The 18,039-nt window shown below is 42.2% G+C and overlaps 1 protein-coding gene across 1 annotated transcript in view; it reads left to right on the forward strand.

Moving 5' to 3' along the window:
- The first annotated feature begins 2,638 nt into the window (after positions 1-2,638).
- The window catches only part of plxdc2b (plexin domain containing 2b), a 55,088-nt gene continuing 39,687 nt past the window's right edge, over positions 2,639-18,039 (forward strand). Inside the window, exons 1-2 of the mRNA XM_086066394.1 lie at positions 2,639-2,690; positions 2,882-3,061. Coding sequence (XP_085922520.1) covers positions 2,980-3,061 — 82 coding nt within the window. The 5' untranslated portion in view covers positions 2,639-2,690; positions 2,882-2,979. The remainder of the gene's footprint in view (positions 2,691-2,881; positions 3,062-18,039) is intronic.

Here is an 18,039-nt window from a genome sequence, read left to right on the forward strand (position 1 = left end):
CTTAGGTCTCATTTATGATTATTCTAATGAATTTATTTTTGTTTTTAATTTGACATGTTTAGTTTTTTTTGTGTGTTTTTTTTAAACATTCCAAAATACAACATATATCTTTGTGTTTGTACTTGGGTCTTATTTTAATTTATATATTTTTTAAATTTTTGTGTGTATCTTTTTTTGTTACAACTATATGCCGACATATTAGTTTATTTATTAATTAATTTTACTTAATTAAACTTTTTTTAAATGTAGAACCTATCATATCTTTGTATTAAAAAAAAAGCTAGGGCATTATAGTTATAAATATTTATTTAATGAATATTTAATTATTATTTTTTTTAAATACAACAAAATACAGGCAACTAAGACTTACCTGTATTTTTTCCCCCAATTTTTTTCTTTAAAAAATTGGTAAAATAAGATTTATGGCCTAACCTCTAAAAAATATTTTTGCCAAAACACAACTATGCTACATTTTTTTCTAAAAAGATCTTCATCAAGGTCGCATACAAATTTCATGAAAGCAGGACCAATAGGACAAGCCATGCTGTAAAAATATAATTGACGATTTCACTTCATTTCATCCCTGCTGGCACAAATCTAAATACACCGAGCGGACGACCTTGTGCAAGTGTTCGCTCTGGGCTAAATGAGCTCAAGTGCACTTTGGGCTCTGATTGCCTCAATAGAAAAAGACGAATTGACCGTGATGAGACGAGATGCGAATGCTGAGACACGAAACTGATTGTAAGAAAGACGAAAGAAGCTTTCCCTTGAGTGATGAGCTGCTCCTGTGAGGTAAATACATCACACGCCTTGCCATCATTGTTCTCGGCGCAGATACGTTTTTGCCACAAGGTGGGCACTGATCAAATCAAGCCGCAAGATTTTATGCAAGAAAGTGGATGATGAAAACCCCTGAAGGCTCGTGAAGGTCGTGCAAATGCTGGGTGAAACTTTACTCACTTCAATTTAGATGATGCACAAAGTCAAGTGTCACATTGTGAAGTGTCGACTTCCAAGCGATCTTTTTTTTTGTTGCAAAAAATGTTGTTTTTTAAAGTCTTTTTTTTTTTTTTTTTTTTTACCGTGTGAATGAATAACCGTCAAATCTGCTTGAGGATATTAATTCAAGGCGACACAAAAAAAAATGGCCCATTGAAAAGTCAGTCTTTTTTTTAATCCCCATGTTGAGTTTAACATAGACTTGCGCAATCCTTTAACATTTACATTTTGGCTACAATTTTTATGTTAAACCATCTGATGAGATTTCATACTTTTAACTACTTAAAGGCCAACTGCATCATTATAGAAATGTAATCATTTGTATGTCAAATTTGATTTGCAAAAATTATTGCCAATGTGAAGTACATTTTCTTTTCATGTTATGTTTGTACACCAGATTGTACCACGTTTTCAAAGCAGCAAAATTTCACTCCTTTTACCGGATTGAGTCAGGTGAGTGGGTGTCAGGTTTGTTACTTTTAATTGTTGATATCTTTTTTGAAATGCATATGATACGGAGCTACTTTCCCCATTCAAAGCATGCAGCAAAACCGTTTCAGCTACATGCATTGCTATACGTCTGCGAGACTAATTACTAAAGTGTAAATAATAATCGTTACATACAGTATGATTCAGGCTAAAGTAGCTTGGCCTGTTTAAATAAGACCCATTTTTTAAATATAGTTTTCTAGCTGTTTTTGGGGAAGGTGACATTTTTTGTGGTTAGTCACATAAGGTATTTAAAGGCCCTCTCAAGTGTTAATATTTGATGGGAGCAGCTGAGAGATTTATAAAAGCGCTCCTTCATTTTCTCAGCTTTTCCGTGACCGCTCCCGAAATTCCCACAGCGGGTGGTGTCTTAATTGTTGAGTTCTCCTCCCTGTATGGGCAGCAAAGGAAACGCCATGGCAGGGTAAGTGGGAGAAAAAAAGAAGAACGAAAAAAAAAAAAGACTACCACCTCCCTCCCAGGTCTGGCCGCCTGTGAGGAAAACACACATGATGGTGATGTCATGGCGTCAACACTGTAGGCTTGTACTTTCTTAAAGGTGACCACAACTTCTGGCGAGATATCAAGAATGTACAAAATAATACATTATTTTATTTCTTTATAGCACTTTTGCACTAAGGTAATATTGCTATTTAGCAGGTTGTTTTTTTTATTTATTAATTATTATTATTATTATCGAATAGCTGAGCTAATTTGATAACACATTTCCACTTTAGGATAAACAATATTAGGATGTCACCAGCTCAGTGCAAAGAAAGCTGCTTTTATGAGTGTAACTTCAGAGCGACATGTAATTTCTCTTACCACTGCACATAGCTAGCTAGCTTGCTAAACATGTAGCTAGCTCAGCGATTTTCAGTTTGACATTTCCCTTAATTTACTTTAGTTTGGTAGCTATCTTAGCAATTGTTAGGTAGATATCGATACATAGAGTAAGTAGATGGATGTTTTATGACATGTTTTGGCATTTCCCTTCATTTGTCATTTCTTTAGCATAGCTAGCTTAGCGATAACGCGATACAGGAAAGGCGGCAAAACGTTCGTCTACCAAGCGCGTTCGCGCAACATCCAAAAAGACGCCATCTCATTGGCTGCAAGGGGCGGTGACGTCACACGCGCACTTTCTTTTCCTCCAGGAGCGCAACATCGGACCTCACACACACACCGAATCATACCGGGTGAGCTCCGATGCGTTCAACTTTTCCCTCTCGTCACATTTGAATATTTCATTCTTATATTTTCGCGCATCTTGTTGGTTCACTTTGGAAGCGGGCGGCGCGCAATTGTGTGGGAGACAAAAAAGCACCTCCGCGAGGAAGACAAAGCAGGTTTTTATTTCTCTCTCCCCGTTTCTGTTTCCTCCGGGAAGACGAAGGAGAGACCTGCGGGGTTCCGCCGCCTCGGAGGAGTGGAGCGGCGGATAGTGGGGGGGTTAGGAAGACGACCACCTCTCGGATATCTGTGGCCATGGCGCTGGAGAGGAGACTGGACGTGCTGCTCGGACTTGTCCTGCTTGTGCGGTGCGTGTGCGACGTCGCAGCCCAGACCGGTAAGAAGCAACAACAACACCTTCACATGGAGACCTGCTCACATTTTCTTTCTCTTGCACTTTGTTGACTTCAAATGACGTGTAAGTGGGGTGGGGTGGGGGGCACGTCATAACCACACATGAGATCTGGCATGCTATTATTATTGTTCTTTTCCAAGCTACTAGAAGATTTTACATTCCACACATTTGAGTGTATTAACCTCTTTTTTTGTCGCCTGGTTAAATATTTAAAAGCAAAACAATATCTGGAGCTAAATTGGGTGTTAAAAAAATAATAATGGTGGAAAAAAAGCTGTGATAATCATAACAACATAATCACCCTAAGCGAGCGCTAAGCAATTAACTAGCTTACAGCGAGGGGTTGTTCCCCCGTGGGCAAAATTCATAAAAACATTGTAATTATGTGTTATGAGCTTTTTTGGAAGCCAGTTGTAAATGTTTGGCATGTTTGCATCGCAGTGGAGAGCTTCTGGGTTTGAATCCTTCCATGATTTGTCCAGAGCTTTGAGTGTGGTTATTGTAGCAGCGTAGTGCCATAGTGGTTAGCACGTTTGCACCGTAGTCAACAAGTTCTGGGTTTGATTCCCTCCTGTGTGGAGTTTGCATATTCTCCCACCTCATCCCAAAAGTCAGCTGAGATAACACTATAAAATATGATGGATGTTTGTTGTTTTTCTCCTGGGTGTTTTATTTGTAATCAAATGTGCATCCAACAACACTGCAGCTCTGCTTAGGCTTTGCTGTCGACACGATAGTGCTCCTATGTCGTTCCGACCACACTGCGGCTCTGCAATTAAATCACTTCAAATACTCTCTGTGTGGTAAACGAGCGCACCTAGGCGGTCACGTCAGTGTATTCCTCGGAGAAAAGTCGTCATCCCAACATCATAACAGCCTCGCCTTCCCCCCCACACCCGCTTCGCTCCCTCCCTCCCTCCTGGAGCGTTTATTGCTGCCAGTGCATTTTCACCAGACAGCGGTTGGGTGAATATGTTCAGCTGCTGACAGTGACTGTAAATTAAATCAGTGTGTGTTTTGTGTGCAAGCCCCCCTCCCAACCCACCCTTTGCTTTCTCTGTGAGCGATGCTATCGGGTGGCACGCGTGTCGTATTTATGCGCCAGCGTGGTTTGACAGTTCAGTCAGTCTGCATGTGGAGCGCATTTGAACGTCCTTGCAGGAGGGAGATGGACTGATTTAAACAAAAGCATTCTTGACTGCATTTCTTTTTCCTTCTGTAACTTGTCCTTGTTTTGTATGTAGGACAATATTTTTAGATATCATGACGGAGGTGCTTCCTCACACCTGGAGTGGCGCGCCCTGTGTTAGTTTATTAATGGCGGAGAGGCGCAATAGTCCTTTCTATTTAAGAACCTGTAAAGGGAAGACTGAGAACTATCTAGTGCCCAATTGTGGATAAATAGCGTGAAACTGCACACCAGTTTTCCTGATTTAAATTTTTTTTTTAGGCATGGCTAAAATGGAGTCCAGAATCACCCCTCCTCACCCACTGTATAAAAACATTAGCGCCTTTGTTAGCATCAACAATAATCCAGGCACAATCGCGACATGCAGTTACAGTAGCTTGATTAGCTATGCCTATTACCCAAAAATACATGTTTCCTTTTAAAAGTCCGCTGTTGTGGTTGCTTTAGAGTGCCTCGTTGTCTGCCGTGAGTGTGCGGATGTCGCGCGAAGACAGGCGGAAACGCAAAGTGGGGTGGTAAATAAAATAATGCTCGATTTGACAACCAGCATGTAGACCACAAATATGGGCTGGCGTGGCTACTTTAGAGTGCCCCGTTGAATGTCGCGAGTGTGCGGATGTCACGCAAAGAAAGGCGGAAACGCAAAGTGGGGTGGTAAATAAAATATAGTTTGATTTGACAACCAGCATGTGGACCACAAATATGGGCTGTCGTGGCTACTTTAGAGTGCCTCGTAGTTGGCCATGAGTGTGCGCAATTCACACAGCCCTACTTTTAGGGCTTTGTGGCCCACTTTTGGTATCTTCAATCTATCTCTTGTTAGCCACGACAGTTGAAATCATGTAATGGGCCCATTTTGAGAAAGTAAGACGTAGAAACTACAGATCAGAAAAAAAAATTGTTTTTAGTGAAGACCAGATACCTGATAAATGTATTTAAGTACAGACACCCACATTTTTTAGATTGTATGTTGCTCTTTTTATGTCCCAAACAAAAGGGTGCCAAGCAGTGTACCATGGGAAAACAAAGCATGGTATCAAACACTACCTCTTGTTGGAAACTGTGCTGAACATCTGTGCGGAATTACACAACATCCTGCACTCATACTTGTTTTTTTTTGTTTTTTTCTCTCCCAAAGATGTGATTCTCAGCAGTGGCACACAAAATTGGGGCTGATTTCCCAGATAATTTGCACCCCGAATGGAAAAAGACATGTTCCTCTCGGGCCTGGAATGCGCCGGCATATGCGATGAGCGTGAGAGCAGCGGTGTCGTTCGATTGAAAGAGAGAGAGAGAGAGAGAGAAAGAGAGGGAGGGAGGGAGGGAGGGAGAGATAGCGACCGGTGTAATGATGTGGTTTGCTTTTAATGGCTGTGCTCAAGGCTGTTAATGTGCTAAAATTGTGGCGGCGTGTGGAGCGTACCCGGACACTGTGTGACTTCACACTACTGTAACGTATGAGAGCTAAGTGGCTGCGGAAGAAGTCGGGTCCGATTGGGGAAAAACCTGCAAAAAGCAACAGAATTTGTAATATTATTATTTCATAATATTATTTAATATATTTAATATGTTTTTCCCAGGGTCGATACCGATGGCAATTATTAGTAGTCAAGGAGGCCGATAACCGATATTTATTGCAGCAAAAGGTGTAATATTGGCGTCAAAATGTTTTAAAATACAAATGCCAATCTTGACTCTGTTGTAATGCCTTAAAGCATGTTTATTGAAATTATTTTCAAAATTTAAGCAAGTAGATACCATGGCTCTCTATTAGAGATTGACCGATTATCGATGCCGATGACAAATATCGTATCGGCTTTTTTTTTGTTGACTTCAGGAAATGATTTATTTAGATTTTCCGTTCACTTCATTAGCGATGCTGGAACTCTCGTCATCTTTTGTTTTTGTTTGAAAGTAAATCAAAGATACCTGAAAGTTTAACATTTTAGTTGTTTAAAAATTATGGAAAGGTTTTGTTTATGCTGTAGTAGAACACTATAGGGAGCTATGATATTTAATTGTTTAGGCTTTCATTTAGTTCTTAAGGCATACTTATGTTAGAATTTTATAACATATATGACGATTGTCTAAGATTTAAAAAAAAAAAAAAAATCAATGCTTTGCCAATCTGAAATTCTGTTCAATAAACATATGCTTTCATTCAAGACATTCCAATAAATGTAAGAGTTGAAATTTATATATGTATTTTTTTTTTTACGCCAATATTTTTAACCTTTTTACTGAAATTGAATATCGGCTCCAAATATCGGTTATCAATCTATCTCTACTCTCTATAGTTTTCTACAGTAATTTTTTCTTTCTCTAATTTAAAAAATACTTGAAATCTTAAACTTTGACATTTCTTTGTTTTAATGTCAAACAAAAACAAATGATTCAGAAGGTTCCCAGGGTCAGTAGATTCTCTTATGAATAATAAAACATTTTTTTTTTTAATAAATAACTCCCTGAGATTAAAATTGTTTTCGATTTACCCGTGAGTTGTGTACTTTTAAAACCAGACATCGGCAGAGTCCGCTTCTTTATTGCCGGTCCGAATGACCCAACTAAAAGGGAGAATGCATCACGGGGGTTGGGAGCTTTAAGAGTGGGGGGATGCACGTCCAGGACAGGGGAGGGGGCGCTTCATTGTGCCGCCCTCCGCGGCAGTCCCGGCGGCCTTTCGCCATACAAGCCAGAAGAGCGGGGTCGTCACCCGTACCAGCATGCAACAGCAGCACCAGGCCGGCGCATTAGTCACGCCCTGGAACCTCGACGCTCCCCTCCACGCCCACTCTCGCCGCTGTGGGAAGACGCTCAAACGGGGGGGGGGGGGGGGGGGGGGCTTTAGAGCTCAGGAGTGGCGCGCTGGGGTTCAATAGGCGCCCGAGACAAAGAGCCAAGAGGCCACTAGTTAATGAAACGCGGCGCAGTTAAGCCCCTCTTCAAGTTTGCATCATCGTCTTTTTCATGTGGGCCCGCCAGATCCTCATCTTCCTGCGGTTGGTTTCAAGGCCCGCTTGAAAAGGTCACAAGCAGGGAGGCTTGTGATGGATAAGAGTTCAGTGAGAAATGACAAGCAATTTCCGCCACTGATAAACATCTTTATTTTTTTTCCCCCCCTTCACAAATGACTGGAAAGCGTCGGCCTTGCCCGCAGTCAGGCAGCGTTAGATGCTTCATTTTTGGCTGGAGAAGAAGAAAAGTCACATTTTGGGGGAAGGATAAAGCCTACTTAATTGGGGTACACAGATATGATAGCGCCATCATTAATAAGTCTCCTCCGCATAACAAAAACATATACAGTGTTTTTTTCTGATTAGCCTGAGAATATTTAAAGTACAAAGAACCCCAAGACTTCAATCAATCGGGATCGACAGTTACCACGGTTGACTAAAGATATTTTTGTGGGTGTGGCCTACTCCTGATAGACATGCCTATTAACTATCACATGGCAAAGAGAAACTGGTATCTGCGGCAGATCTTTCTTTGAAGGTCACTTGGATTGTCCAAAATGACCCTATTGCGCTAAAAACTGTTGGGTCAAGAGTAACCCAATTATGGGTCCAAAATGGACCGATCTACTTTACGGGTCAATTTGACCCAACTTTCTGAGTTGTTTTACACTACAAGACCCATTTCTTGACTCAAAGTTGGGTCAAATAGACCCAAGTAGAGGATCGATCCATTTTTTACCCATAGTTGGGTTATTTTTGACCCAACTGTTTCTAGAGTGTACGATTGCCTGTTCAAAGCAAAATGGTAGATTATTAGATTATTAGTAGTCAAGGAGGCCGATAACCAATATTTCAAGCCGATGTTAATTTGCAGTAAAAGAGAAAATATTAGCGTACATAAAAATAAAAAATAAACTTTTTCTTTTAATTTCAAACATATCAAATTAAAAATATAATATCAAATAAAACAAAAAATTGCAGGGAGCATCCAGGGTCATCAGCAGCTAAATTAAAAACTAAGCAAGTAAATAATTCCCTTAAGTTTTCTACAGTAAATACAGTTTACCAAAATTTAAACATAATTTCTTAATTTTAATTTTTTTATTATTTTAATAAAAATAAAAAAAAGTCTAGGGAGTTCCCGGTATCAGCATAATTTTTTTTATAAAGTGGAAATTTAAATAAGTCCACAAATGAAGAGTTCCCTGTGTCTCACTGAGCAACAAACGCATGTGAATGTTTCAAAAGATCATCGCAGGCAGCGAAAAATTGTCTGAATATTTGACTTGTCTTTGCGACAATTAAAAACTGTCTGTGAACATCCTGATGAAAACCCGAAAGTGAGATACCAGCTTCAGATTCGTAAAAAGGCCGATGTCGATATTTAGCATTTTGAGAAATATCGGCACCGATAATTGGTGTAAATTTTGCAAATTTACATTACAGTTCTAATAGCCATGCCTATGAAATATCATGTTGCCAAGGGAAACGGACTCCTCAGGCTGAGGGTAATTTCAATAAGGCCTCCTCATATTGCACGTTTGATTGGATCGTGCAGGTGTACCTAAAATTGTGACCCACTGAGGGTGAAATTATAACCGCAGTCGGAGGTCGTTTTTGAACAGAATGCGATGCTGATTGTAACCCCGTTGAGAGGATCACAAGAGAAGGGTTAATCTTCTTAATAGGTTTATCTTAAATCCGGACTAATTAAATATAAAAACCCAAAAGGACCGAGCCGATCCGACAAAGGTGATGCTGCTATGTGGCGTTATCCCTCACTTCACTCGGCAGTGAAAGCAGTCGTATGCAAACGGTGAACTTTCACATGAACTTGCTGCACAGGCATGTCGCGGCGTGCCTTAAACCTCGCGGCCAACAACTTGCTTTGTGGAGAGACCCGAGTGGCCGCCTCCTCCTGCTGAGTTCAGGATATGAAGTCTGGATGAGGGGCGGGGTTGGGGGTGGGGGGTGGGATCTCGGCTATACGGCGCGGTGCGTTATCTTCTTTCAGCATGCCTCCGTTTCATGGCAACAAGGCACGTAGCACTTGGTTCCCCTTCATCGAGCGGCTTCTTCAGGCCGAGTGTGGAGGAGGAGGATTATTTCCACATTAAGAGATGCTTTGAGCTATAATGCGCGTGCACGGGATTTGCTAAATAGAATTGTTTAGAATGTCTTTGATCAGGTTCGGGGTTCGAATTGAAAAATTTGCACCATCACGGGGGTGCTTGCATCGTTTTTTCCCACCAGTACTCCAAAAACATGTTTAGGACTTTAAATTGTCCACAGGTGTGAACGTGAGTCTGAATTCTTATTTGTCCCGTGCCCTGCGATTGATTAACTGATAACCAGTCCAGCAGGTGCAGTCGGAGGGAGGGTCTTAATTTGCACTCTTAATGTTGACAGGGTCATTTTTTTCGCAGCTTCACACCGACGTTATTACAAACATAAAAAAACATCTTAATGAAATTAAAAGTTGACTTTCCCAATTAGGGCCATTTCTTCTAAAGGTAGCCTGCCACGGCTGCCTTTTTTTAGCGTCTGCAAGTCATTTGTGAATCTCATCCTTCTCGCTCTCACTCCCATTAGACATAAAATATTTGGCGCGACGGGTCGAGCGAGTATCAAGCGTGAGATCACTCCATCTGGGTTTCGCATCACTGCCTCTTATTTGAGATGTTGGAGCAGGTTTCCGCCGCGGCCTGGGTCGCCCTGTTTTTTAAAAAAATTCTGTTTACCCATAAAATCCAGTGTGAGAAGCTCGGTCATCCGGGGGGGACTCAGTTGAGCCGCTGCTCCTCCGCATTGAGAGGAAACAGTTGAAGTGGCTCGGGCATCTGGGGGACGACCCGGCACGCGCTGGAGGGACTGTCTCTCGGATGCCCCGGGAACGCTTTTAGATTCGGCCGGAGGAGCTGGTTGAAGCGGCTCGGGCATCTGGTTCGGATGCCACCTGGACGCCTCCCTGGAGAAGTGTTCCGGGCATGTCCAACTGTCGTTTCTCACCTCTTATCCAATCCTGGATGTAGTCCACCCTTTCTCGACCAAAGCCATCTTAGATAGGCACCAGCTCACCGGCAACCATATCAGGCACAATATGGAGAGATGGATGTTTCTCTCAGCTCATAGAAAAGCATTTTATTTGAGCAATCGCAGTGGATGCGCCTCGATCCACATGCCCTTATTTGGTCAAAAGATGTGAGCTATCACTATGATTCATTGGCTGCAATTTCGACCGTAATATTCTCAAGTATGACAGAGAATACACAATCTCATGGCAACCCCAGCATCTTTAATTTATCTCTGATGCAGCACATGCTCGCCGCTTTAACTTGACAGCATTTCTCAAGAATGTGTCACCGAAAGAAACGGCTCAGATTCATGGGTCCTGCGATTTCTCCCCCGGGGGCGGAGTTTAGCCGCGGACATCGTCATCTGTCACTTTACGTGTTTGTAAGAGAACAACAACATTGTTATGCGACTCCAGTCCGCGGATGAGTTGTGAAGATTTGAACATCTGCGAGGATCCGTGTGGATGAAGATCTGCCAGGGAGGGGGGGGGGGGGGGGATTAAGGAGGAATCCCAGAGGGCGGGGGTCAAGAGTTTTGTTGTTGTTGTCGTCGTTTTGCACGGAACCTTGCACAAGCTTGACTATGTGCCTCCTAAACGAGAGCCGCAGCTGCAAAAAGCAGAACTTTGGCAACTCGCTTTCATCCTGTTTACCACTGAATCACTTGACAACGCAAGTCCAAGTCCAAAGTAAACCAACAAGTCATTCTCTTTTTTTTTTTTTTTTTGCAAATACGTCCTGTTTCACTTCTCGTTTTCTCCACTCGCCGGTGGGTGTGTTGCCACGAGTTCCGTGTTGTTTCTTTATGCTAGGTGATATCATTGGAGGCCCCCGGGGGGGGTGTGGTAGCGGCTCGCATCATTTTAATGAGCTCCATAGATCACATCTGCGGTCTGGCGCGGGACGGGTGGAGCTGTCATTTGGCAAATCTGCACGCCCGGGCCTGGCCGCATGTGGCATCGCCAGCTATTTGCTAACTGGGTTGGGTAGCCGTACCTACTAACTCCCACTCGCCAATGACTCGCCTTAATTCTCATTTTGAGAAGTTCTTGGAGTCTTACCAGTTCCGTTCATCGTTTTTTGGGGGGGAGGGGGGGGGGGGCAGTGGAGCCCATCCTAAATGACGCTTGTCTGCGTTGGTCTTCAAATTTGGATTTTGTGGGTAGGAAGAAAACTGACTCATGTCGCAAAGTGGAGAGAACAGGATGGTAGGACTGTAAACTGGTTTTCAGTCAAGTGCAGAGTGATTGTCAACGGAGTCTCGACTGGGATTCGATATTTACTTCATATTGCTGTCACCGGTTCGTTCTATAAATTATATGCATTACTTCTACGGTTCAGCATGTATGGATTATTAAAACCTCAACTGCGCATATTCTTTCTTTCCTCATCTGTGCTTGGTTTTTACTACGAACATCTGGAGAACTCTTGTGGCCGACTGTAAGACAAAAAAAAAATTTTTTTTTTGACCAGTTATTTCTTTAAATATGTCATATTAGCTCTTGACAGCAAGCCTGGCTCTCGTCATATTCTCGTTTGTGTTGAAAAAACTCAGTAACACCCCCCCCTCCCATTATTCTTCACTTTGTCCCGACTCTCTCACTAAATCTGCTTCCGACATTTGCAAAAGCATTTTAATGACTTAAGTATTAATATATCTTGTTCAGTTCCAAGTTTTTTGTGGGGTCTTACACGAACAAGTCAGGGTGAACAAAAACATTTTCGTCCACCAACTTCAGGCCATCGAATAATAATGTCACCCCATGTTTTATGTTGTGAAAACGATAACCCGTACGCCGTCCAAGTAACGTGACGAATTGCCTTGGTTGCTGACGGAATTGCTTATTTGTGGTCATTAAGGCGCATTTGCACGAATGCCTGTTTGTCAGCTGCTGAGGATTATAAACTACTAATTGACTCTCGTTTGAAGGCCTTCGCCGCACGCGCTCCGACGGCAAACAAATTTAGCGTGAGCTGTTTAATTATCCATCCATCTATCCATTTTTTATACCTCTTATCCTCATTAGTATGTTATTTGTAACGAAAGGCCGGGTTGTTCGTTAGTATGAAATATTTTTTCTCCAGTCTCATTTCGTATGCGATAAAGGAGGGGTTTCATTTCACCGGTGCCACCCCCCCCCCACCCCCCCACCCGCCCCAACGATCGAAGCAGGCATGTGGAACTATCGATTAAATGTCTTGTCAGCTCACCATTCACCCAAAAGGCCTCTGGCATTGTGCATCATCACATTAGGAGCCTGCACACTGCCAATTGTGGTGAATCCAAACATAATTTGACACCGACCCATGCAACCACCCGGTTTCTATACTCATTAGGGTCGCCGGTAAGACGGGGGGTGCACCCTGGACTGGTCACGACGTGAATTTTTGATTGCATTCCATCCATCCCAAGCCGACAAAGTCAATTTCCTCATGTTTTAACTTTACTTTCTTACTCTAAATGGCTGACAGACATTTGGATTAATTCGATACATCGTCATTTTAAAAATCGAATCGTTGAAAATTCGCTAAATCGTGAAATTGAATTTTGCCTTCTGGACTATTAAAAGCTGTTGTTGCATTCAAATGTTTTTGTGAGTTGTCATTTTGCACGTGGGGCTGAATGCTGGATGGGTGGTTTACAAGACATGTTTGCAATAGATACCAACTACTTAATTGTGGCATTTAAGAACAAACTATGAATGTTAAATTTATGTAAAAATTAATTTAGAATTAGTATAGGGAATTATTTTAGAATAAATGAAACCTTTAAATAAATGTTTGTTGGGTTTATTAGTTTCAAATCGATTAAAATCGGAATCGTCCTAAATGACTGCAAAAATCGAGATTTTATTTTTGGGCCATATCTCCTGCCATACTCCTGCAAAACGAACCTTTGGATAAATTTGCGGACGTCCATGACATCATTTGAATGCATCAAAAAATCGAATGAGCCATCATAAACAATCTATTTTCCAGGGGACTCATTCACTCCCAGCCATTTTCACTGAAGCAACCCCCTTCGCTCCCCGCTGGTTTACTGGATTTTGACTTGCTGGCCGTTTTAGTAATAACTACTACTTTGTAACTACTACTAGCATTCTCTTTAGTTCCGAGGCTGCATCAAAGCCTTTTGTATGCTCTAGCTTAAAAAAATAAAAATAAAAATAACATATAAATACGTCTTTGGGAGCATACATTTTTGAGTTACAGACTCCTAAATACCTAAATTAATTTTCACCAGACTTAAAAGCATGTGATATCTCTACAGTGCATGCCTTAATCTTTATTTGTGTCCGTTTGATATTGGTTGATGTAACCTTCAAAGGCATACAGCACAGCCTCCTTCCCGCTTCTGCTGAAAATGTCACCGTTGATTAATTTTGACTTCCTTTTTAGATCAACTATTTGAGCTTTTAGAGAATGAAACACTTGCTTTCCATCGCACTTATTTGTCCGCTGTCTAATTTTCTGGCCCGCCGCGAAAGAACGGAATGAGAGGAACGAGAGCTGGGAATACCATGTGGGACTTCACATCTGTCCCGAAGACATAAACAGGTCCGGCCTTGTCAAGAAGACAATGCACAAAAGGGGATAATGGAGAGAGACTGCCAGGTTGAACAGCTGGCGTTTCAAGGAAGGAGCTCGGACACGCATTACATAAACACGTAGCCGACAGATTTTTAATAACTGATTTTTGCAATGTGAAAGACCCCACACATGAAAAGAAAATATTTGGGATTGAAAAATCATGACATGCCGAAAGCCGCAGTTAAACACAGATCACTTTTTTTTTTATCGCTTGACCTCTTGGCCCCGATGCAAGCGGACTGCGAGAAACGAAAAAGTAGCTAATGGGTTTCCTTTCCAGCTAACTAACGATTAAATATGAAGTCTTGCCATCCACTTTTTAATACTCAGCTGAGGTAATATCACACATCTGCACATCTATTATGCGACTCCAGTTTTTAAAGGTCAACGTTAATCGTCAAGCTGTGGAGAGATTGTTATTGCACATAAATCTGCTCGCAGGGCAACGATCAACATTTATCTCGTGTCAGCCGTGTCTTGTAAATTCTTGGGAAGACGATCGTGTGCGTCTTTATCCCTCCTCGTCTTTTTTGCCCTCATGGGAATTGTGGGCTTTTGTTAGTCCAGATTTTTTTTTTTTTAGCTGCTCAGTCACCTTTGCTGTTTATTGTTGTATTGAATAGTGCAGATGGTGTTTCATTATAGATAAGGTGCTTTTTTTTGTGCCGGTGGGAGAGTTCTTATTCGAGACAAAGTCAAATAAAAGATGTCTTAAACACTAATGTACTTGGATTAAGATGAGGTGAAAAGGCCCCTCGCACATTTTCAGCTTTTTCGCAAAACATACGATGTTTAAGGTGAAGAAAATGGCCACCTATAGGGCCCTCTCAAGGGTATACTTAATTTTTTTTTAAATCTCTTTTTACACATCATTTAACCTTTTTTTACAAGTTCGATTACATAAATTAAAAAAAAAAAAGTGTTGTAGCATCCGTCTTGCTGTACGTGCTAATTAGCATAGAAAACAGTGGAGAAAATGCCCTCATTCGGACTAAATGTTAATTTCAAAATACACTTTTTATTGTTGTTAGCCTTTAAAAAAAAAATTACTTGAATTTAGTCCTACTGAAATGATCGTTCATACAAGATTTTGTTGTCTTCACAAGGGATTGACTAAATAGAAACTAGCTTTCAACTGGCTAACTAAATTGACTTAAATTTCCTTGATCAATTCATCATTATTTGTTGTTATTTTGTAACCTTCTACTTCTTATTCTAGTGTTTCTGGATACCTTGTAGCACCATACTGCCCCTCGCATGTCACTCCTGGTACTACAACAGACTTCTGGTTCAGGATAGGAGACAAGCGGTTTTTGATGGAGTTATCCATGTGTGCGGTGGGCTACCTTGTCATTTTTTGCTTGTCGTGTGTGGCGTCTTTAAAATTAAAAAAAATCAGTCAAGGTGTTAGAAATCTGTTTACCCTTCTTTAGACAGTAAAATGGCTTCAATAATGTCAAGACGCCGTCGGCGCCAACCTCTTTCACCCCTCAGTTGGAATATAAAAACCCTTTTCTTTTCACACTGTCATCTTAAAGGTATTATAGGTCTTTTTTTTTTCCTCGCCAAGTGGGTCAGTGTTTACTGACTGACGGCCGCTGAATCGCACAGCTTTTGTTGTCTCCCGCGCGCGATATTTGCTCCTTGAATGTGTCGACGGTGAATTATTTGGCTTAGATTTAAGTGCGTCTGCCAATTACCTCGCATCTTCCTGCTTGTCAACGTTCTTTATCGAGTCCATCATCGACTTTTAATCAGCCTCGATTTATTATTATTTTTATTCCCAGCCCCCCCCCCCCCCCCCCCCCCAATGGAGATCAGCCTCGATTTATGATCGCCGATGTCACTCAAATTGAGAACGAAGTCTCTCAGCGTTTGAGAAAATTTTGCTGGTCAAGGTCGTCTGGTTTAAAGACAAGATCAAAAAGCCGGACGTGCTGGAGCAGGTTTTTACGCGGAGCCCTGGCAGACGGCGTCGTAAACACGGCGCGGCAGAGATTGATTAGAGGGAACGGCAACGGCGCACGCGACTCAAGTGTCTTCACAGACTCCACCAAAGGAGCCGGGGTGTGATTTAACGCTGTTTTTTTTCTTCCGCGTCGCCCACTTACCGCGACAGGGACAAGTCTGTACGAAACTTAAACGGACTTGTCTCGCATGGCTTTGCGTCAACAAGGGTGTCAAACTTGTTTTATCGTTGTTGCTGCGACTGCGTTCGATTAGGATCAACAAAACTTATAGCTATCTTTCAACAAACAAGAACAAGTCCAGTTACCTCGATTCAACCTTTGCAGGTTCCCATAACTTGAATGACTGAGAATCTGGAATCTGCGCGACCGATAGCGATCTTGTTTTTAAACAATATTGGGATAGAGGGGCTTCGTCTTCATTTTCTCCTTTTACCTTTCACACAGACCGGCGACATGGGAGAAAAAAAAACTTCTGAATTCTCAAATACACAAGTAAGCATTGTGGGAAATCGGTTGTAGAAGAACATTGCGTCGCAAACTTGATTTGGTCTGTTTGCCAAACGGTAATGGCGGCTTTATGTTGAAGCTTTACTTCGGGTTGTCACTTTTAACAGCCATTTACTCGTGCACTATTTTGGTTTATTTTTATGTTTGCTGCAGGCAGAAAGAACCCCGTTTATCTTCACCTTTTATAGTTATTTTTTTTATTGTCTGTATTTGCTCTAAAAAATATCCGACTCAGTCTGAATTCCGCCTCATCTTTCCTTTGGCTGTCTTTCGCCTCCGGGGCCCCTGAGTTTGATCAATGGGAGCCCGGAGAGGAAGAGCATGGGGGGGGGGGGGGCATGGGTGCCGATGGCTAGCTGCCCCGGCGGCATGGCAGCGACAGTGGGGGAGCGAGGTAGGTAACGAAAGCCATAGTGAGTACAAGCTTAGGGACTTTGGACGAAGATCTATTTTGAGAGTTGACGTTGAGTTTCGGACTTTGCGCTATCAAAGTTGATTTCTTTGATTCTTTGGTCTGAACCAGGAAAGCCTCAACGACACGCGAGCATGAATCTTTAACAGGCCGATTAAGGGGGTCCTTGTTGACTCGCAGCCAACGCAAAGGCAAGCCTTTTATTTTTTTTCTTCAGCCTTTCGTCGTCCTCACCCTGGGAAAATCTGGACGGTTTGTAAGTGGAGGCTGAGACTGCCAACAGGCGTCCATCCCCCTTCGCCAACGCCAACAAAGCTGGCTCCTCTAACCCCTCCTTCATCGTCACCGGCAGAGGGACCAACTAACTCTCATCTGCACTGACGGTTTGCAGAGTATGAAGGGATAAACAAAAAAAGCTGAAACCTTCACGTTTTATTTTTTTTATTTTTTTAGTCCATTGACATTTTTGGTCCCAAACTGGAATTGTATCAAATCAAATATAGTCTGAGCAGGACTGAGCCACTGCCACTGCCCCCCCCCCCCAAAAAAAAAATTGGTTCTCCCAAGTCTAGCTCATATTTGTTGGCAGAATATGAAACCTTAAACCTGCGTGGGTGTCTCTCGCGGAGTTCAAATCTACAACTTAAAACTCACAAAACAAACTAATAGGGTGTATTAGTGTGGATTTGTGCCTTGAGGGACTAATTGAACTCCAACTGTTTCTTACAGTAGGAAGCGTCTGTTAGAAACAGTGAAAAAAGACGAATATAAGCTGAAAATTGGTAGGTATTAAGGTGATAAAAAAAAAAAAACAGTAGTAATGTGCGCCAGAAACAAGTACGTTGCATACAAGAAGAAAGACGAGAGTTCCGCACGAGTTCTTATCACTTACTTTCCCCCTTTGGCTCTGTCCCAGAATGCAAAGCACACCTGGCGAGGAGCTGATTATATACGGTACACCTGGTTGTTGGTTTGTATTCATATTGACTGAGGCCGCTTGCTCTGAAAGGCTCATAAAGGCCCAGAAACGCCAAGACCTCTGGGAAAGTAGCCGGACCCATCTGAGTGCGTTCCGCTCCACTTAACGACACACTGGAGTGTGGACACGTTTGGCAGCTAAGAGGCTGCACGCCGCTGATGGATAAGCCTTGCCCCCCCCCCCCCATCAGCCCCCCCCCCCCCTCCCAAGTCTAGAAGTGGCAAAAAAAAAATACACGGTTAATACACCGTCTGGTCAGTCAATCTCCACCTGCAGGACAAGAA

This window comes from Leptonotus elevatus, chromosome 21, assembly GCF_054856555.1.
Source record: "Leptonotus elevatus isolate MCC_2025b chromosome 21, RoL_Lele_1.0, whole genome shotgun sequence".
NCBI lineage: Eukaryota > Metazoa > Chordata > Actinopteri > Syngnathiformes > Syngnathidae > Leptonotus > Leptonotus elevatus.